The 22,600-nt window shown below is 44.1% G+C and overlaps 1 protein-coding gene across 5 annotated transcripts in view; it reads left to right on the top strand.

Moving 5' to 3' along the window:
* Positions 1-22,397, top strand: part of DPYSL2 (dihydropyrimidinase-like 2) — a 181,287-nt gene extending 158,890 nt beyond the window's left edge. For 2 of the 5 annotated variants that reach the window (XM_006864365.1, XM_006864369.1), the window contains 6 exons: positions 8,029-8,185; positions 8,663-8,804; positions 11,678-11,848; positions 17,995-18,174; positions 18,904-19,069; positions 21,969-22,352. In XM_006864365.1, coding sequence (XP_006864427.1) covers positions 8,029-8,185; positions 8,663-8,804; positions 11,678-11,848; positions 17,995-18,174; positions 18,904-19,069; positions 21,969-22,060 — 908 coding nt within the window. In that variant the 3' untranslated portion in view covers positions 22,061-22,352. Of the gene's footprint in view, positions 1-8,028; positions 8,186-8,662; positions 8,805-11,677; positions 11,849-17,994; positions 18,184-18,903; positions 19,070-21,968 lie in introns of all 5 variants that reach the window. The other 3 variants (XM_006864368.1, XM_006864367.1, XM_006864366.1) reach the window with 2 other exon arrangements.
* Positions 22,398-22,600: the final 203 nt, after the last annotated feature.

Here is a 22,600-nt window from a genome sequence, read left to right as displayed (position 1 = left end):
CTGTCTCTTTAGGCTTTGCATCACACATTTGCTGCATCACCATCTTGGAACACTGCCCTCTCTTGGCAGCTGGAAGGAATTGCCTTTTTGAAATTAAAATGAAGTCACCTAGACTAACATCATCTACTCAGAATCAGCTTTGAGTTGCATTTCTAGGAAATATTGTGGATGACGACTGAGCTGGTGACCCTCCTCACCTAGGCACATGTTTGCACTGGGACTGGGCCTATGTGGGAACAATCTGAGCACTGTAATCACGGCATCACCACTTCCACGTTACATTGGGACAGTTGGCGCAGAGTCTGAAAAAGGAGGAAATAGGTGGCAACTTTTATTTATTTTAGCAGCCACAGCCTACCTGGATAGCAAACATTTAACAGAACTTTAGGTTGAGGCATTGTTTTCCAAAGCTTACCTCACATTCATCCACTGTTCAACTCAGTAGAAGAGCCCAGCCTCTGCCAGTCTAACACACAGGCAGATGGATTCTGGAATTACTCTGGACTGGATTTGGGGAGCCCAGCCTGGTTTGCAGCGCTGAAGCTCCCTCCCCTTTCTTCATTTGAGGGTGAGGAGCTGGACTGTTCTATTAGAGTCCAGGTCTGCTCTCACACTCTGACCCTCAGTACCCAATTCTGCTGGTCTTCACAATGTTGACCCTGTGTGTGTATGCAGGGGTGAGCAGGGACCTTGAGGGGACTGCTTCAGTCTGCTCATCCTAGAAACTTCCAGCATGCGTCTACTTGTGTCCAACCCGTGATCTTAGGCTGCCCTTGCATTCATCCTGTCACCCTTTAGTTCTTGAAAGTCTTAATTTTAGACAAAAACCAGAGTGCCAGAAAGAACTTTCTGGTGTATTTGGGTGCTAACTACAAAAATCAAATCTTACCACCCCACTGCCATTGAAATGATTGTGAGACTGTACATCTTTATAGGAGCAGACAGCGTCATCTTTGTCCTGCAGAGTGACAGGTGGGTTTGAACCATCAACCTTGTGGTTAGCAGCACAATGCTTAATGCACTGTGCCACCAGAGCTCCTTGGGTACTTACAAACAGTGAGAAATCCTAGCTTTTATTGCAGATTGTTAAGGCTCCCTGGTAGCATTGTGAATTACACACTGGGCTGCTAATCACAGGTAAGCAGTTTGAATCCACCAGCTGGTCTGCAGAAGAAAGATGAGGCTCTCTGCTCCCGTAAAGATTTATAGCCTCGAAAACTCTGTACTACGAGTCAGAACTGACTCGGTGGCACACAGCCACGGCCCTCCCCCACAAGGCTACTTCATATCTTGTTTGAACTTTATAAGAACATTGTGAGAGAGTCAGGACAGGAATTATGAAGGGTTTGCTCTCTGGGATCAAACTGCCTGGACCAATTCTCAGCTCTATTGTTCATTAGTTGTGATGCTGGGCAGGCTACTTTTCATCACTAGGTCTCTGTTCCCATCTAGGTTTCATCTGTAGGTGAGGATAATAGTAGTTACTCCACTCATTGTGTTATGATGATGTTTCAGTGCATGTGAAGGATGCATTGTTATTGTTAATTGCTGTTGAGTTGGTTCCGACTTGACTCTTAGTGACCCTGGATAGGGTTTCTGAGTGGCTGCTGTGGGTTTGGACTGCTGACCTTGTGTGTCCAGTGCTGATCTTACAGCATCATACCAGGACAATTAGGATTTTCCTGGGTGGCCTAACTGGTTAAGTGCTTGGTTACTAATTGAAAGGTTAGAGATTCAAGTTCACCCAGAGGCACCTCAGAAGAAAGGTCTGGTGATCTACTTCCCTAAGATCACAGCCATTGAAAACCCAATGGAACACAGATCTACTCTGACACACATGGGTCTCCTTGAATTGCAATCGACTTTTCTTTTTTCCTTTTCTGTCACTGATTTATTAGTTAACAAAATAATACGCTCACAGTATATCATAATATATGGAAGTTAGCTGACTTCCCAAAGAGAAGCCAAAATCTACAACTTATATTTGTAGGAAGCCACAAATCAACTCAGCAGCCATCTGTCTGATTAACCCTTTTAATAAAAGGTCCATTCTTCACTCACACTGCCGTCGAGTCAATTCTGACTCGTGAGATTCCTAGAGCTGTGATTCTTCATAGGAGCAGACTACCTCAGGGTGTTAATACTGAAATACTCTAGTAAATACAGATCCACAAAAATGAAAATAAGTGAAAAGAACTAGTGAGGTGAGGTTCTTCCCAAAATCTCAGTCTTTCCATGCATTCTAGGAGCCTGTACTAAACTTTTATTATTATTACTAAGAATAAAGGGCAGAGGGCTAGTCTAACCTGCTGGATTAGGAAAGCTGAGCTAAGATGCCTGCTGGTTTAGGGCAAAGGGTTTCTGCTAAGGATTGTTTCTTACTCCAGGTGGTTTCTTCTGGTTCCTGTTAGAAAGCGTGAGGCACTGCGAACTCTCTGCTGCTCCATTTCTTCCTCTGTAAAAAGGGAGTTTCTCTGTCGATTCAACAAGCTTTGACTTATACCTGGCACATAAGCTGGAGGTGATAAGAAATGGTCCCAGTCCTCAGCTCCTCTACTAGTACGGAAGAACACAGGTAGAAATTCACAATGATAAATGCTATCAAAGAGGCAGGAGTAAAGGATGGTTAGAGGATGGAATCATGATTACTGATACCCCCCTTGCCTATCTTAGGAGAATTGGCTTGCATTTCCAAACCTAATGCTGTCAAGTCAATTTCAATTCTCAGACACCCTATAGGACAGAGTAGAGCAGCCAAATGGGATTTCCAAGGGTTGTAAATCTTTTTGAAGCAGATGGCCACATCTTTCTCCTACAGAGCAGCTGTTAGGTTCAAACCGCTGGTAGGTTCAAACCGCTGGTCTTTCAGTTAATAACTGAGCACTTTAACCACTGCAACACCAGGACTTCCTTAGCTTGTGTTATTTTTGTTAAGTGTTGTCGAGTCATAGCAACCCTGTGTAGGGTTTCCGAAGAGCGGCTGGTGAGTTTGAACCACCGACCTTGCACCACAGCAGGACTCCTTATTTTTCCTACCAATGTGAGCTGTTAAAAGGCACAATGCTCGCCGGGGCAGGAACATCGACTTCTCTTAGTGATTCCAATGTTCCTCCCACCCAGAGACCTGCTGGCCCTCATTCTAGGACAGAAAGTGAGGATGCAAGATAAAATGCAATTGAAGACGATTTTCACATGCCTACTCGACTCATTTCTGTAAAGAGTATAGCCTTGGAAACCCTATTGGGGGTGAGGGGGCAGTTCTGCTCTGCTCTATGTCAGGTTTCTCTGGGTCAGAATTGACAGCACACAGCACTGGATCCAACAGCACTGCATGGCCTTCCCCCGAGAGATAACGTGTCACATGCTGCTGTTGTCATCAACCCCAGTGTACAGATAAGGATAGGACACAGCTAGAATCAGAGTACTCTGGGCCGTTTTTATTTTTGGGACGAATTTACACATTGGTGGATTTAATTAGCTCACTTGAGAATATCTTGTTCTGGATCCTCTTGTTGTTAAGTGCCGATGAGGGTTTCCTATAAGCAGCTGGTGGGTTTGAACTCCTGGTCTTGTGGTTCGCAGCCCAGTGTTGATCCTATGTCAGCTCTTCTTCCACCTGAAAGTTCAATATCACCTAGGGATTTCTCTAGAACAAGTTCCCTGAGACTGCACTCTCTCCAGGTGTAATACAGCGTGGGTGCTGATGCCTCTCATGTGTAGCTTGTAAGCATTGTCTGGTGACCTCATCAAACAGACTCCTTTTTCCATCCTCCTCCTCCTCACTCCCAGCTGCAGAAACATTCAGAAGTATTGTAACTGCTGAAGGACATTAGGTTCCCGGAAACCCAAATTCAAAGCAAGACCCTGTGGGTTCTTAGGAATGGCTGAAGTGTAATGAGAACCATGTGGTCATGTGGTGTATCAGGAGCACCCCAGTGTGGGGGTGAACTTAAAACTAAGGAGTATTAAGCTACTCCATAGCATAGTAGCCTTGTACCCAAACGTAGCGGCTCAAGGGTGAGCCTGTGAAGCTTGCTAAGTCTCACTTCTCCATCAGAAGGTTCTCAGTGGAGGTTCCCAGGATTGGGTTCTGGTGTGGGTTCTCTGAAAGAAGAGGAAAAGTGGGATGTGTATGTGTGCGTGTCTTTGTCGATGTGTCTAGATGAGTTTTCACTGTACTTTTGTAACTACATTTTGAAATGCATGTAGCTGCCTTTCACTTATTCTGACTTGGGATTTGTCCTCCTGCTTCTTGCTCATGGGAAATGACATTACAAGTAATTGTCAGAGCTTGAGAGCTGTCAAACTTTTCTAAGCTCCAGCCTTCCATTCTAGTTTTCATGAATGCCGTTAGGCCCCGGGACTGTTGTGAATGAGTCCTTGCAGCTCCCCCTCCCTACCCGCCCCCTTACTGGAGAGTCTGCCAAAGGCTGGCCTGGGGGGGTTACATCTTTCAGTTTAGACTTTCCCTGGAGAATAAAATTGTGAAGGTCTAACAGAAGCCAAAAAAGTGTCAGCAGTGTGTTTGGAGAAGTGCAGACAGGCCTATTAAACCTATTCTATGGTTTATTATTATTAGTGGTAATTATTTCTGGCATGAAGTTAAATGCTATCTGTGGCCTAACTGATCTCTGGAAGCTCATCCATGGCTCCCTGTAGTTCAGAAGTAATAAAATGGAGAGAGCAGTCCTTTCGGGGAGGATCCAGGTCAATGATAATGGGAGGCAGTCTCCAAAGTGTGGATCCGGGCTCCCCCTGGAGGTTGAGGCCTGATTGAAAAACATCAGTTCTGACTCAGGGCTACTCCCTGTGTTTCAGAAAAGAGCCATAGGGTTTCTAATGGTTGTGATGTTTCAGAAACAACCACCAGGCTTTTCTTCTCAGCTGCCTGTGGGTGGAATCAAACATCTAACCTTTTGGTTACCAGCCAAACTAGACCCTTTGTACCATCCATGTACTACAGAGGCCTGATGATATATGATAGTTTAACTACTACTTTGCCTTTTGAGGCTGAAGAAAAGAAATAAAATCAACAGACAATGTGAACCCAAAAGCGGGGGAGTAGTTAATCTTACAGTCCAGAAACAGAGGACCGTGGGACCATCAAGGGAGAGGAACACAAGTGGAATGCAGGACCTTATCCAGGAGAAGCAGCGACACCAGAGATGGAGGCAGAGATGGGGACATGGAGAGAAGGAGCAGCTGAGGACTCTAGATTCATGGGAAGAGAGGGACTGAGAGCTGGTGGCCAGGAGGCAGACTTGAAGAATGTGCCCTTTGGTGGTGTAAACTATTATATATGCCTGAGTATTTAAAAAAAGAAAGAAAAAAAAAGCTAAAATGAATAGAGAGAAACACTGTTAACTGTTGGTACCTGTAATGAAACAGAGTACATGATTTGTTGAATGTAAAACTGATGATCTGTCCTGTAAACTTTCACTCAAATCACAATAAAAACTTAAAAACAACAAAAAAAGAATATATATATAATCTATAATGATCGTGTGGAAGGCAAAAAAAAAGGACAATGTTAACCCAGCCAAAGCCCTGTGATGCCCTGAGGGTATCTGAGCAGAGAAAAGCAGACATGAGTAGCAATATTCTCTCCTCCTGTCCTACTTCCCTCCGCCCCCTCCCCATCTTAGCTTGGCTGGCCCAGGTCCAAGGGTCTTGGTCTAAAGAGGTAGGTTCTGGTCAGTAAAGGCCTTCAAAGCTCTGACTCATTTCTGGGTTTTCCAGAGATTGAAGATCAAGTTCACTGTCTAGTGTGAGGTGACCCAAAGATCCTGCTTCCCAATCTGAGTTGGATTTCACTGAGAAAGATGAGTTTTCAACCCCTTCAGCCCCCTTAGTCAACAGCATTCAGCCTCAGTGTGTTCACGCACATTCCTAAGTTCTAACCCCTCTCATACTGAAGTTTTCAAGGGCAGGACTGCAGAGTGGATTCAGGGAGTGTGTGGGGAGAGGACGAGGACAAGCAATGACAAATTTCAGGAAAGTTATTAAAACATTGTATGTTGATGTCTTTGCCCCAGGATTTCCAAAGACTGTAAAGCCATTTTTTTTTCTCCAACCAGCTCTGCTCTCTTGAAATTTTTCATTTTGACCAAACCAGAAAGTCTTGAGGGTTATAGAATCTGTATTTTCCTAAGGACTTGCACAAACCTCACCTCTGTACTCAGATAATAGTCAGTGGGGGCTGCCAGACCTGGCTGGGTCTAAGAGCTACACTTCACCAGTTACCCTTGAAGCTCGAGCTGAATGCTGGGAGCCAGAGGTCCTGTGAGAACCATGGGCTGGAGGTGGGTTTTTTTGCTCAGCCATTTGCGTTTCATAAATGTCCTTGTTTGGCAGCCAAGGCCAACTCATTAGGCAGTGGTTTTCACTTTGGGATGAGCCAACTCAGTTTGTGCAGCCACCCAGCTGGCTTCTCTGACCACTTTCTGACTGGGAGACTGAATAGGTTGGAACCCAGGGGAGTACCTTTCCAGGCGATTCTTAGCATTGGCTCTTCTCTTCTTTGGGGTTTCCTTCAAGGCCAGGTTTCCCCTGGGCTCAGAAGCAGCCCTCCTGCTTGGGGATTGTTAGTGATTTCCTGAAATGAACTGCCTGCCCTGCCCTCCAACACCCCCTAGCTGAACAGCGACTCCTTTGTGAAATTCCTGAGGCTGGAGGGGGCCGCTCTTGTGGAGCTAGCTCTCAGAGTGGCAGATTGCAGCAAAGAGGGTGTTGTGATATATTTATCAAGTGATAAGGCCCTAGCAAAAACTGGAGAAGAAGAGCAATACATTCCTGACTGAGAAGTGTTTGGCCTTGAAAGCTGTCTGGGAGTCCTGTTGTTGGAGAAAGAACTATTGGGCTGGAGGGATTTGGCTCTGCAATGGAGGAACATGGGGAGAGAGTGAATTCCTGGTGGTAGTAAGCCAACCTCCATTCAAATTCCAGCTTTCATACCTTAAATGAATGCTTTATTAGACCATTTAATCCATTTGCTATACACTTACTGAGTGCCTACTATAGTCAGGCCGAAGCTTTAGGCAGTTCCTATCAAGTAGAGATAAAAGAAATTCAAAACTGATTATTGGTGTAAAGGATGGGATTTCCAGACAGATGGAATAATGCCTGAATCCTGTTTTGAATGATGTTAAAGCTGGAGTGAGTCAGCTTTGGTATGAGGCCCGATAATGAAGTCAGGAGACACTTCAAGGAGGAGTTTGTTTTTATCCTTGAAGGCAGAAGGACTCCAAAGGAGGATTTTCTGCAGGAGAATGGTCTAGAACGATTGGGTTCCAGGAAGATCACTCTGGAGGTGTCATGGGGAATGAGTGGAGAGGTTGGGAAAAAGACTGGGGAAGCAAAAATAAATCTAAAGTCTAACTGGTAGGCTTTGTTGTAATGAGGTGGTGAGAAATGGCAAGGGTCTGGTTAAAAGGATGAGGTATATGGAGTGGACAGAGAGGAGGATGCATTTAAGGTACAGGACTCACTGGGTGCAGTGGGTTTAGTATTGTGCTGCTAACTGAAGGTCAGTAGTTTGAGCTCACCATCAGCTTTGCAGCAGAAAGTCTGCTTTCATAAAGGCTTGGTAGTGCTTCAAGATTAAGATGGAGTAGAAAGAAAGCTCTGGCAGTCTTTCTTCTTGAAACATAAACCAATTCAAACCCTCTGGATCACAGCAGTCCGATATGTATCCCAATGATGAGACTGGACAATGTGTTTTCCCATTGTGCAGGGGCTGACTGAAATGAAAGGCAAGTCGCAACTACAAGCTTCGTGAAATTCAGAAATCTCCATAGCTTAACGTACATGGTTTATTTTTCACTCTTACAGAGTCACCTGTGAATCTGGTCTCTCTCTTTCAGACAGACCTGGAGGGTGGTGCAGTAGCTTCTCATCAGATGAGGAAGGCTCATCTGAGATGTGACTAATGTCTGTTTCTGAAAGGGTAGTGAGAACAGTTGGCAGTGAGAACGGCTTCCTTCCATCCTTGGTGTATCCCACTGATGCCTGGTGTGTTCTCTTTGTCAGGAACTGTGGTGTATGGCGAGCCCATCACAGCCAGCTTGGGAACTGATGGCTCCCACTACTGGAGCAAGAACTGGGCGAAGGCTGCTGCCTTTGTCACCTCCCCACCTCTGAGCCCTGATCCAACCACTCCAGACTTTCTGAACTCCTTACTGTCCTGGTGAGTACTGATGACGCACTTATACTTTATACACTGCTCATCCTCACATCAAATTGACCTAGTAACTTGGAGTATGGTGGCTGAAAGCAGGCTTGCAAACAAATAGGCCCTTGTTCTCTAAACTAGGGTCGCTAAATAAGAACAAGGAATAATAACTCTTATGGGAGGGAATTGCATTTTAAAACCTGGGCCATCTTGAAAATCAACTAGAGGATATTAATGAAATAGCTAGAAGGAGTCCATTATGGTATACTGCCACCCCTAAAATACCTCTTTGCATAGGTCTAGCTACACAGCACTACAGTGAAGATTCAGTATGATAATAAGTATTTCCCCCAATTTCTTTCTTCTGAGGGGAGGATAGACTATTTAAAAAAAAAACTCCTTTTAGTTGCCCAGGACACATAGAAGTAGTATGATGTTCAAGGTTGATTTGAAGTCAAAGATGAATTAAAAGCCAGTCCGTTTTCCTTACAGTGGAGATCTCCAGGTCACTGGCAGTGCCCACTGTACTTTCAACACTGCCCAGAAAGCTGTGGGGAAGGATAACTTCACCTTGATTCCTGAGGGCACCAATGGCACTGAAGAGCGGATGTCCGTCATCTGGGATAAGGCTGTGGTAAGGAGCAGTGACCTCAACTTTCCCCTTCCTCCTTAGCTGAGGGCCAGGGTCTCATGAGCACCTTGAAATCACAGTTGAGAAAACTCTAGAAGCTGGTGTACTTGTTAGACAGTATTTCTTAGGTCTGGGAATAGGAGATTACTCTTATAGGTGTTTCTGTCTATATATAACATGTGAATGGGGCTTCAAAAAAATTGTGGAAACTGTAATAAAAAGATAAAAGAATTTTTCCATGAACTTTTTGAAACCCTCTCATGTATTTAAGGAGCCCTGATGGTGTAGTGGGTTACAAGTTGGACTGCTAACCGCAGGGTCAGCAGTTCAAATCCACCAGCCGCTCCACAGAAGAAAGATGAGGCTTTCTACTCCTATAGAGATTTACAGCATCAGAAACCCTATAGGGGGTCACCGTGAGACAGGACCAACTTTGATGGCACCCCCCTCTGTATATATTTTATGTTGTTAGTGTCAATGGAATAGCAGAGACTGAGAAAAACACTGAGTCTTTAAAATACAACTCTGTGGATTGTCAGGAAAAAACTTCCTTAGCAACCTGAAGAGTTAATCCTCTTCTGCTTTTGGAAATGGACTCAAATTTCCTTCAAACTGTCTCTTAGAGCTCCCTAAGCTTAGCATCCCCAACATATGCTGACCTTGAAGGGGTCTTTGGGCTTTTTCATTTTCATTATCTTAAAGCATAATAATAGAACTAGTTTTTTTGGGGTTTTTTTGTCATTTTTTCATGGATATCATCGATTATGTAAACAATATGGTGGTGGTGGTTGTGGTTATGTGCCGTGGAGTCGGAACCGACTCATAGCGACCCTGTACAGGGTTTCTAAGGCTGTGAATCTTTACGGGAGCAGAAAGTCTCATCTTTCTCCCATGGAACAGCTGGTAGTTTCGAATTTGCGGTTCGCAGCCCGATTTGTAACCACTACGCTACCAGAGCTCCTTATGTAAACAATCTAGCCTGATATAAAAAGAACAAGGACGTGCATAAAAATCATGTTTCTGATATAGTTACAATTAATATTTTGGTGAATGTCATTTCTTTTTTGGCCATTGCATGAGGGCACGTGTTTGTGCATGCTGTGTACACATGTGCGGGTGTGTGTATGTGTGTGTGTGTGTAGATAACATTGGGATCATACAGTTTCGGAGGTGTGATTCTTTTAAACTGAGCATATCATGAAAAGTTCTCTATAGCCGTAGGCATACCTAATAGCGCTGTTCTGTCTCAATGCTGAGCACTAATTCATTTTAATCTACTCGTTGATAATTTATGTTGTTTCTTACTTTTTTTTACTGAAGGTGGACATCCTTGTAGACTTACCTTTAGTACACATTCTTAGTTAAAGCCTTAGAAATTTCTAGAAGTGGCATTACTGGGTCACAAAGTATATATAGTCTAAGGCTTTTGATATTTTTTGCCAAAGTCCTTTCCAGGAATCTTGCATGAAGTTGTATACCACCAGCAATGTATGCCATTCCCTTGCCTCCTTTACCAGGCCCATGTCCTCATTAACAGTGAAACAAAAACTTTGCTGATTCATTCGGTGAATTTTGTGTCTTACTCTCTTTTATCCAATTTCTTTATTTACTAATAAGAGCAAAAAGTTTTTTTCTGATAGACATTTTTCCCTGAAATACTTGGTGTTCTCTGCCTGTTTTTTCTACTGGCTTCAAGAGTGAGTTTTCTAAATCAGAGATATGTGTCATTTCTCTGAATTCTGTGGCTAAAGTGCCAGTGGAGCACAAATGTTGAAGATGAGAAATTACAGGGAATACAAGGACTTAGGGAACTATGTAAGGCCTGTTGCTTTTAGCCAGAAGTCGAGTTGAGATTTCTCAATCTTCTAAACTAGAAGACTCGGTGAGCCACCTATATTTTGTTGAAAACAGCAGCCCATGAAGCCAGATGATATTTCCTGGAGAATTGTTGCAGCCCCTTCCAATATTTTATAAAAGTTTTTATCATGAAATCATTATAGATTTAGAAGAAGTTGTATAGAGTGATCCCATGTAGCCTTCTCCCAGCTTCCCCCATGGTTACATCTTATATAATTATATTGTTGTTAAGTTCCATCAAGTCAGTTCCCACCCTTAGCGATGCTGTATAGGGTTTCCAAGGAGCCGCTGGTGCTGTCCAGCACATTAACCCACAGTGCCACACTAGGATGCCTACAGCATCAAATCAGGAAATTGACAATGGTACACATTTTGGTGGTAGTGACATTTTTTCACATGTTGATTCATGTAACCTCTGCTGCAGTCAGGATTCAAAATTCCTCCATTGTTACAAATGCTGCCCCCCCCCCCATCCCCTTATTGTCCCTGTCACCTGACAACCACAAATCTGTTCTCCAGCTCTGTAATTTTGCCATTTTGGGAATGTCCTGGTTTGGCACTGTGGGATAGTGCATTGGACTGAAAGGCTGTTTGAATCACAAGCTTGGTGGTTCAAACTCACCAGCTGCTCCTCAGAAATCCTATCTGGGTTGATTGAGTCAGAACTAACTTGATGGCACTTAATAGCAGCAACAACAATAGGAGACCTGGTGTGGTGTGCTGTAGGATCAGCACTGGACTGCGAACCACAAGGTTGGCAGTTCAAACCTACCAGCTGCTTCTTGGAAACCCTATGGAGGGTCACTGTGAGTCGGAACTGACTTAACAACACATAATAACAACATATAAATGTAACCATGTGGTATAGGATCTTATGAGATTATTTTATTCCCCACTGAGCATAATGCCCTTAAGTCATTGCATGTATCCATAGTTGCCTCTTTTTATTGCTAAATAAATAGCCTTGCATCCTTAACTGTTTTAACAAACTTCTGGTGTGTGTGTGCTGTGTTCATTAGGTCACCGGGAAGATGGATGAGAACCAGTTTGTGGCTGTGACCAGTACCAACGCGGCCAAAATCTTCAACCTTTACCCCCGGAAAGGCCGCATCGCTGTGGGGTCTGATGCTGACCTGGTCATCTGGGACCCAGATAGCGTTAAGACCATCTCCGCCAAGACCCACAACAGCGTAAGGCCTGCTAACCATGCACACTCAATCCAAAGGAATTGAAGTCACAGAAGGGGAGACAGGAGAGTGGGGAGTTGTAAAAAGATTAAGTTATATAATAAGAATTAACTTTCCTTTTTTCCCCAGGAAATTGCAATAGCTTGCAGTTTGCTGAGAAAAAATAGCTCTATTTATTTTCTTTAGCGAGGGCAACACGACTGTTAATGCTTACCATTTTGGAGTACCAGGCTTCTTATCTATTGACCCTTAGATCTCCCCGAGCCATGCCAGGACATCAGAAACCTCTCAGAGTCATCAGGCACGGTTCCGTTTAACTAGCTTTGTTATAGCACCTCTCATGACAGTGCTTGGTACAAGGATCCTAAATGAAACCTCCTAATGTACTCCTGAGATGCCCAGGGGCACTTTTGTTCTGTTGAGCCTTTGCTCTCCCACACAGTATTGTTACTGAGACCTGAATGATAGTTGCTATTACTCTTTTCAGGGAATTAATTGATTTTCACTTGTCCCCAAATAGAAGAAATATCCCCTCAATGATACGTTTGAGATTTGACATTTGGGATATTGCTGGCCTCTCATTCTAGGCTGTGGAGGTCAAGGATATGCTCCTTGTGAATGGGACCATGGGCAAGTACTTTGAGACTCAGGCTTCCCAGCTAAGAATGAGGGACTTTGATACCTTGTCTTCTAAAATGTCAGTGGTCAATAAGCAGAGGTGTTAGGTACCACTCATTCTTAATAGAAAAAGTCAAATACATATATTAAAACGAAAGAGCCTGGACAGCCGGCAGAGGGCATAAATGCTTTGTGTCAGGAAGTCTCACACATCCTGAAGTGAATTCTCTGTGAATGACGATGGTATTCTAAATGGCACTCTTAATGGGAAGTTGGCTCAACAGAGAATATCCCATCCCAGACAACCTCTGCCAGCAAGTACTGGTCCTTCCCCAGGCACTGTGTCAGCTCAAAGGTGGGTTTTTGGCATTTCTCCTCGACAAGCCTGGGCCCTTCTCCATCTGCCAGTCCGCTGTCACTTGATTGAGGTGTTTTGGCTCACCTCCAGTCTCTTGTTGGTGCCGGGATGGTGGGAGCCTCTTGGGAGCCCTGCTCTTTACCCTTTTCGTATTTATGTAGATATGACCAATGGAAATGTATGGAAAGTACATGGCATTTTTCTCCCTCTGCTTGGACTAAATGAGCTGCTCAGCACAGCCTTCCAGTCACACCCACTTTCATCTTAGACCACACCCTGTGCTGCTCCACAATGGCCTCTTTATGGGCAGGAGTCTGCAGTCCTGTCCAGGGAGCCTATCTGCTAATCTGCATTTAAAATCACCCTACCATTTACTTTTACATATGACCTTCTCAATAAAGGAACTGGTATGATTATCCCATTTTGGAAGATAAATAAATGGAGGCTTAGCAAGCTTAGTTGACCAGTTTAATGTTACATAGCTATTTTGCGGTAGAGCCAGAATTAGAACCCAAAATTGTCCAAGGATCTTCCCTGCCAGATTGCATCTACAGCCTCTTGATCCTGGTTAGCTGGACAAAATGCTTCTCCCTCCCTTCCAGAGTCCTCCTTGATCACAGAGATAAGACAAAGTGTGAATTGGGCTCCTTATTTAAGATGCAGATGATTTCACTGGGGAGCTTTTATTTGGGTTCTTAACCTGGTGTGGCACTGGGATAAAGCACTGGACTGCAAGGTTGGTTTGAACCACAAAGTCAGTGGTTCAGACTTACCAGCCACTTCTTGGAAATCCTATGCAGAGCTGCTGTGAGTCGAAACCAACTTCACAGCACTTAACAACAGCAGCAAACTTGTGTAAGGAGAGAGAATGTAAAGGAGTAAAGATGTAGGAAGACAGATTGTGCACTCTAGACAGATTCCCACCTAAACCTTTCCCCAGCAAAGCTCTGCCCTACCCTTACTGCCAGAGTCCTGGTGTGGCACTGTAAGATAAGCACTGGACCACAAGGTCAGTTTGAACTAAGAGGTCGGCAGTTCAAACTCACCAGTCGCTCTTTGGAAACTCTGTCTATACAGGGTTGTTATGAGTTGAAAACAGTTCTCTGGCACTTAAACAACAACAACAGTCATACCCTTGGACTTCTGGTGTGGCACTGTAGGATCAGCACTGGACTGCGAACTACAAGGTACACAGTTCAAACCTACCAGCTGCTCCTAGGAAGCCCTGTACAGGGTTGCTATGAGTTGAAATGACTCAACGGCACTTAACTCAACAACCACCTCCAGGTGACTATGAAAAGTGTTGATTTCCAAAAGTGCCCCTTTTAGTTTTCACCCCTTTTAAAGAGCAAACACTTTAAACACAAGGAGCTCTGGTAGCGTAGTGATTACGAATCGGGCTGCGAACCTTAAGGTCAGCGGTTCGAAACTATCGGCCGCTTCGCGGGAGAAAGATGAGGCTTTCTACTCCCGTAAAGATTTACAACCTCGGAAACCCTGTACAGGGTCGCTATGGGTCGGAACCGACTCGACGGCACTTAACAACAACAACAACATGAGGCACTTATCATGTGGTAAAATACAAACAGAAAACTCTCTCATGGAATCCAGTATTTCCTTCCACGAGGGTAATTAGCGTGAATTTGGAACATCTAGCTAAGTATTATTGACAGACCTGTTGGTAACCTCTGCTTGGATTTTCCAGGCACCTAGCCAGATGAGTAACTCAGTGAGCAGGTGCAGATGTAGGTTAAAAACATCTGTACCTGGTGAGCAATGACAGCTGACTGCCACACAGTTTGGTAGCAGGTAGGAGTTGAATACCGTGAGCTGTGTTCTGAATACTAGACTTGATCATTTTAAGTTACTTAGTCATGGGGCTGGCTTTTCCATCTTTAAAAAATGGCAGATAGCTCAAAAGCTAGTCTAGGTGCCTTTAAAAAAAAATTTTTTTTTATTGTAATGGTCATCAGTTTTATATTCAATGAATCATACATACACTTTGTTTCATCTCAATGATTACATTCCCCTCCATGCAACAACAGTTGTCCTGCTTCCTCCCTGTGGCTACCTATATATAAATATCCTCTTTCAAACCCTTATATATTTATAGGATATGTAAAGATCCCGTTCCTCCTTCCGTACCCGATGTCTCTGTCTATGTATCTACCCACAGAACACTGTTGTTCCAAGGTTGTATATATATCACTATTTACCTCTGTCCCCTTTGTTGTTGTTGTTGTTGTTGTCGTTGAGTCAGTTCCAACCCATAGTGACCCTGTATAAGGTTTCCAAGGAGCAACTGGTGAGCTTGAACCATCAACCTTATAGTTAAAACGGCTTTGCAGTCTGGCGCATTAACTCACAGTGCCACACTATCCTGTTTAGCCCTTGTATATTCTAGATATTTGTGGTCAATCATTTATAGGCAGTTAATCTCTGTTTTAGTTTGGAAGGTCCAGTGAACCCTGTCCACCATGGGTGACCTTGTTGGTTTTTGAAATACTGATGGCAGTTTACAGCATCACAGTAACCTGCAAGCTACCACAGTACAATGAACTGACAGACTAGAAAGACCTGAAAATTAGCAGAATATATCCTGATACAATGCCGGAAGATGGCATCGAATTGGGCACGCTTCATTTGTCACACACACATAAGGTTGCCAGGAGTCAGATTGAATAGCACCCAACAACAATGAACTCCAGTATATCAAGGATTTCAAAAATTTTGTGGACCAAGTCCATTCTTTTCAATACCATCATTTTTCATGAATTGTTTGTTTAGCCTTGTTGTTGTTGTTGTTAAGTGCCATCGAGTCGGTTCCGACCCATAGCGACCCTGTACAGGGTTTCCGAGGGTGTAAATCTTTACGGGAGTAGAAAGCCTCATCTTTCTCCCGCGGAGCGGCTGGTAGTTTCGAACCGCTGACCTTAAGGTTCACAGCTAGGCACTCTTTATTTGTGCCTTCTATCTTTGACACTATAGGGCTTACAATTTTGCTGGAAAAATGCAAGCAAGAAAAGCGGCAATGGATGCACATTTTCTAAATGTCTATAGTGTGTCAAGTAGCATGTTAGGTGATTTGGTTGATTTTCTTTGGTATCCATTGTGTGACTTGAGCCGTATCCCGTTACTATGAGAATGCTGAGACTTGGAGGAGTTTGAATGACTGATCACACTAGTTAGTGAGTGACATACCAGGGATTTGAACCCAGGGAAGATGTCGCCACATCCAAGGTTGTCTCCGTTGCAATGTCCAGTAGGGCGCAAGAGGAGTTGTGTTTAGACAGATGGGGCTTGAATTCTAGGTTATAGAGGATGGCTGTCAATTTTTAAAAGCTGATTTAAAAATGAGAGGATTGTCCAGATGTGATGTTTTATCTGTGTACTCTCTTCAGATAACTTGGAGAGGTAGGGCAGATGAAGAATTTGAAGCTCTGTTGTTGTTTAGTACTGTCGAGTCAGCTTAGGCTCCCAAAGCGACCCTATGTAGGGTTTCCGAGGAGCGGCTAGGCAGAATTAAATGATCTACTCAAACATCTCCTAGGTTTCACCAAATCTAAGATGCCATTGATTTTAAGATATTCTGTTAGTTTTTGTACCATTAAGAAAGAAAAGACACCCAGGGTGGGGAGCCCATAAGGAATTTTTAGTAAATGAAGAATGAATCAGTTCTGCAGAAAAGGGATGTCCAGAAACCTCATGTGTTTCAGCTTTGACACAAGCTTGAAAGGGGAAAGCCTCCATTGAGAATTTAAACTGAAAGCATCATGGTCAGACAAACCTTAAGCTGAGAAGTTAATGCAAAGTGGCCTCCGCTTGGTAGTCCCCAGGCTTGTGGGAAAAGCAAACCCAAATGTTCTCTGGGTAAGCTTGACTTCAGTCTAGACTGACAGTAATTGTGGCGCCCCATCCATTGTAAGGCACATTTTGATTTCAGTGAAGAACGTCTTAGGATCAAGGAGACATGGTAGTGAGACTTGGGGCTGCAAACCTAGGTCTCTTCCTACCCTCCGGTGCTTCTCAGCCTCATATCCTTTGAGAGGCTTCTTCAGAGTAGTGCTGCAAGCCGGATTTCACTCCGTGTATCACAAACACCACTACATTTTGATACAGATGCCTGTTAAGCTAGCCAAGACCCATTCAACCTTAACCATGGCACTAAGAAGAATGTTCTGCTGAACTCTTAAGACACAGTTATAGCTCTCTTCTAACTTCTTTAGTGCTCGAAGCTGGGTAGAACCTTTTGACTGTTTGAATTTTCCCACAAGTCCATGCTGCTTTATATGGTTGGAGCCACTCATGAATCACCCAGCCCTGGCCTTCCTTACAGCCATTTGTACCTGGGAACACAGCAGGCAGGGGGATGCAGGGAGCATTATGAAATTTGGGGGAGTAGTGTTGGGTGAGTGGAAGCTACGGGACAGGATCCAACCCATGGAGTCTTTGGTGTCAAGAGTACAGTACCCTCTGTTTTCTTGTTGCCCCTTCCTTCCCCTGACAATAATATATGAACATATAGAGATACCCTGTATACATCCCAAGAGGACACACACATAACGTTCTGTTTCACTCTGAAAAGCTTGAAACCCAAAGGATAGCTGCCTTGGCTTTGGAAGTGAACTAAACCTCAAACATTTTATCTAAGGCATGCCTGCCTCTAAGTTACCACAATCCTTTCATTTAGAGATTTCCATTGAACCACATTGCTAAGAGATTAGAAAACCAGGCAAGCTAGTAGGAAAATCTACTTGTGGGTGCCCCATTTCAAGATGAAATCCAGAATGGGGTTAAAGAAGCCCTTTGGAGCTCAACCTGTTGGTGTGGTGTGTGTGAGTTGGGAAGAAAGTCACTGGGAAAATTGGAATTTTCCCAGAAGCCCAGGCTATTTTATATGATTGGAACTGCTTAGTATATATAACAAACACCCACATACTTTTCCACGTGTTTATCCTATTCAATTACTTTTATCCCCAGATTTCGAGAGCGAAATTGTTTTCAGACAATGAGAGTAAGGCACAGATTAAATAGCCACAGACATCAGTCAGGGCAGAGGCTCAGGTCTCTGGACTGTCCATGCAGTGTCAGGGCAATGGATGCTGGCCAAGCAGATTGGGTCCAGCCAAAATGGCAGAACCTGCTCTGAAGTTGACTGTGTTTCTTCCTCCAGTCCCTCGAGTACAACATCTTTGAAGGAGTGGAGTGCCGTGGTTCCCCACTGGTGGTCATCAGCCAAGGGAAGATCGTCCTGGAGGATGGCACCCTTCATGTCACTGAAGGCTCTGGGCGCTACGTCCCCCGGAAACCCTTCCCTGACTTTGTTTATAAGCGTATCAAGGCAAGAAGCAGGGTGAGTTTTGTGAATTGTGTTGATCATGGATCATGTTCAATTGTACAAACCTTTATGAAGTGCTTAGAGACAGTGAGCTTGGGAGATACTGGGTTGAGGGAAACGTGTTTTTTTTTATTCAGAGCTCAGCAGACCAGCAGATGAAAGGGCCCAGGGAGTGGCCCACTGCTGTGGATTCATGGGGGGTGGACAGTGTTACCGGGAAGAACAGTTTGAGTTAGGTCTTGAAGGTTATGAAGGGGTTGGACAAGTCAGGGGAGGGAGACAGGATTCTAGGTAGAGGGAGCTTGATGAGCATGGAGAAATCATTGTGTGTTCAGGGCTTGGTGAACAGTGCACTGGGAACTGGGGCACAGGCAAGGAACAAAGCTGTAGGAACTTAAGAGCGGGTTGAGATTGGAAGGAAAGTTTGGGATCAGCTCTTGAATATAAACCGAACTATCCTCACAAACTGTTTGGGGATGCCAGGATTTAAAGTTGTAGTCCTTTGGAGGAAAAAAATAGAAAGAAACATTAATCACTTTATATAGAGCTAACCAAGTTACCCATAACTGGGAGATTTGAACTTGGAGTTGTGGGTAGTTAAAGTGGATGTGGTTCTACTGGATTCTGGAAAGCCGAGCCGTCCACCCCCACATCTTGCAGGCTGATCATGGTCTCTGTTCAGGTGATTTGCTATAAGGTGACTGTGTGACGTCATTTGTGAATGTGGCATCTTGTATTTTCCAGCTGGCGGAGCTGAGAGGGGTTCCTCGAGGCCTGTACGATGGACCAGTGTGTGAGGTGTCTGTGACGCCCAAGACAGTCACTCCAGCCTCCTCAGCTAAAACGTCTCCTGCCAAGCAACAGGCCCCGCCTGTCCGGAACTTGCACCAGTCTGGGTTCAGCTTGTCTGGTATGGTTATGATTTGATTAGGCAGCAGCTCTTCAGGGCTGTACTCAGTGGAACTATTATTGCTGTTGCTGTTACGTGCAGTAAAATTCAGTTCCGACCCATAGGGACCCTGTATAGGGTTTCCTAGGAACAATGGGTGAGCTTGAATCACCAACCTTGCAGTTCAAATCGACTGCTGTCCAGCGCAATTATGGGAGCCTGCAGTTGCTTTTGTGAAAGGGGAAGAAGCAGAATTGAATGATATTCCTACTGTTAGTGGGAAATACTATATCATCAGATGGATTTTCATAGCAAATGGCCAGGTGGAGTTTTAGAAGCTTGACATCAGTTTGTGTATTACATAATATTAGGATATACATACTATGTGTACGACTACCAAATATATTGAGTGGAATTATGTTCATCATAAAGAATGAAGTTGTGGTATTTCAGGACATTTCTATTCCCCCACTACTTGGGTCCAGAAGCTTCAGTTCATAGCTCCATATATTTCAGTTTCCTCATCTGTAAAATGGGGATAAGAGTAGTAGCTACGTCAGGGTTGTTGTGAGGATTAAATGAGTTAATATGCATGTAAAGTGCTTAGAACAGAACTGTTTAGTAACTGAGCTATTTGTTTGGATAAATTTTGTGATGTCAAGGGATGGGTGAGAGGAAAGAGTTCAGATATTAGAGCATTTTCCTTCCAGTACTTCATTTTCTCTTTTGACTTTAATTTTCCACTTTCTAGCTTCCTGAGCCACAGATAAGTATCCAAGTTTATATGGCACATTTAAAAAACCCAGTTATTCATATATGAAATTTTTTGCTCAGAAATTATAATTTTTAGAAAGTTACCATATAGGGATTTTCCGTTTTCAGAAAATGAAAATGAAAAATGATTGGAACCTTAGTTTTGTCATAAATTAAATGGGTGCCATAATACCTGTGCTGTCTTATCTCAGGGTCCTGGTGTATGTAGTGTTGTAGGATAAGCACTGGGCTGTAACTGCAAGGTCAGCAGTTCACACACACCAGCTGCTCCTCAGGAGAAAGGTGAGGCAGTCTGTGATTTATAGCTTCGGTGCCAAAAAGTGATACCAACCATCCTTCCCATAGTATACTCTACTTGTTGTTGTTGTTGTTATGTGCCGTGGAGTCAGTTCTGACTCATAGCAACCCTTGTACAGGGTTTCCGAGGCTGTAAATCTTTACGGGAGCAGAAAGCCTCATCTTTCTCCCGCGGAACAGCTGGTAGTTTCGAACTGCTGACCTTGCAGTTCGCAGTCCGATTCGTAACCACTACTCTACCAGAACTCCTTAGTATACTCTACTTAGCAGGGTTTAAAAATCCCTTGCAATGGCCACACAGATCTCAGACAATACTCATGATTATGGGGTTTATTAGGGAAGTAACAGCTTACAATTAAGGGTCAGAAATGCTCAGGGCATAGTTCTTTCTTCCAGTCAGGACAGCCTTTTCTGTGTCATGCCCACAGTTCCTTGGGCTGGCCTCTGCCCTGCTCCAGCAATGTTACAAAGTTCTTTTAGAACTGCTGATAAATGCCAACAGGGCACGCTACTCCACCCTAAGCCTCAGCCTAAACGCACCTGGCTCTAGCTCTGTGGGTCTACAAACTCAACTCTCCCAGTTAAATGCCCTGGAGGCACCCCATTCTGCCAGCAAGCCTCCTGCCTGATGTCACTCAGTTTTACTTGTTCTGCGGACTGGGAAGTCCACTGCTCTGTCGGATGGCCTGGCTCTTCCTTCTGCTGCTGCTATTCCCTCTGTCAGCTTTTTGTCCCTGGGTCAAGGAGGTTCAATGCTCAGAGGTCTCGGGGTCCAAAGTATCCACTCCTGCCTGTTTTTCTTTGGTGGTAGTGAGATTCCCCCTCCTGCTTCAGAGATGGTTTAATTTAAACCCACATTAGATTTCCAAGTTTTTCCAATCACAGTTAATTCTGCTAACTATCACAACTGAATCAGATCATCCTATCAGTGTTTACTCCCACCTTTTCTTACCTAAACCCACTAAGAAAAAGTTGTTTGGTGGGAATTAGAGGGATTATCGGTAGAAGAACCATATGAAGTAATCCACTGTACTGCTCTCAGAAACCCTGTACAGTGTTGTTTTAGTCAGAACTGACTTGATGGCCGTGGGTGTGGTTTTCTGCTTTGGTAGCCTTATTTCTCCAAGCCACTCAAATATAAGTAACCATCACTACTACATTTTATTATACAAGTAGATGTGTAGGCTTAGGGACTAGAATACCAGTGAGAAGGTTGTCTCTACAGAAAAGCCTCACCCAGTTAGACTAGTGCGCATGTGGGCAGGATGGAATCAGAATCAAAAGACTGAAATGTAGCGTTATATATTGTTTTACTTTGTTCAGTAATAAATCCAGTTAGCTTCTGTAAGGACTAGTTAACCTAGAATGTGATTCTTAGGGTATCTTGTTGTTGTTGTTGTTAGGTGCCATCGAGTTGGTACTGACTCACTGTGACCCTATGTACAACAGAATGAAACACTGCCTGGTCCTGGGCCAACCTCACTTGGCCAATCCCTCTCATTGGGGGTCTTCCTCTTTTTCTCTGACCCTCCACCTTACCAAACATGATATCCTTCTCCAGCAACTGGTCTCTCCTGACAATATGTCCAAAGTATGAGAGACGAAGTTTGGCCATTCTGGCCTCCAAGGAGCACTCTGGCTGTACTTCTTCCAACACAGATCTGTTGGTTCTTTTGGATATCTTAGGTCCCTCGTATTGTGTTAGTTTAAGTTTTCGGTGAGGTTTTGAGAGAAGGACAAAGCGTGTGGCTGGCACTATGACTATCCTGCCGTGTTCATTTGGTTTAAAGCAGGACAGCGTATAACTGTGGTTTTGACTATTCCTCCTTTTCTCTGCTTCTCTTTCCAGGTGCTCAGATTGATGACAACATTCCTCGTCGCACCACCCAGCGCATTGTGGCGCCTCCTGGTGGCCGTGCCAACATCACCAGCCTGGGTTAGAGATGCTGGGTCCGCAGCAGTCCACCTGGGGATGGGGAATGGGATACCTGCGGACATTCTGAGACTTTCTTCCTTTCTTTTTGTTTTTCCCCTTTAAGAGCCTGTGATAGTTACTGTGGGGCAGCCAGTTCACGGGGCTCCCTCTTAGTCCCTCACCCGGAAGTCACTGATTTTGCTCATCCACTTCCCTACACATCTACAAATATCACACCCAAGTATATCCACCAGTTCCCAACAATGGAACCACATCCAACACTCAGACATGCGAAACAAAGCAAATCACAAAGAGGGTGTTTTTCATCTCGATCCTCTGTTGTACTTGTTAGCATCTTCCTTTCAATGGAGGAAGAGAAAGTGAATTTCCCAGGAGCTGCCTTTGTCTTTCCTTTTAAAATTTTTTTAAAAAAATTTTTTCTTCAGGAGGCTAGGGGATGGGTGGGGTTTGGGAGGAGAATTTTTGTTTTGTTTTTAACACTAAATTGAAAGGTCTAATTCAATATTAATGCTAGGGATTTGAACTGGACATCCTAATGATGCAAT

The sequence above is a fragment of the Chrysochloris asiatica genome, unplaced genomic scaffold (genome assembly GCF_000296735.1).
Source record: "Chrysochloris asiatica unplaced genomic scaffold, ChrAsi1.0 scaffold00064, whole genome shotgun sequence".
In the NCBI taxonomy this organism is placed as follows: Eukaryota; Metazoa; Chordata; class Mammalia; order Afrosoricida; family Chrysochloridae; genus Chrysochloris; species Chrysochloris asiatica.
This window is presented reverse-complemented; position numbering and strand designations above follow the sequence as displayed.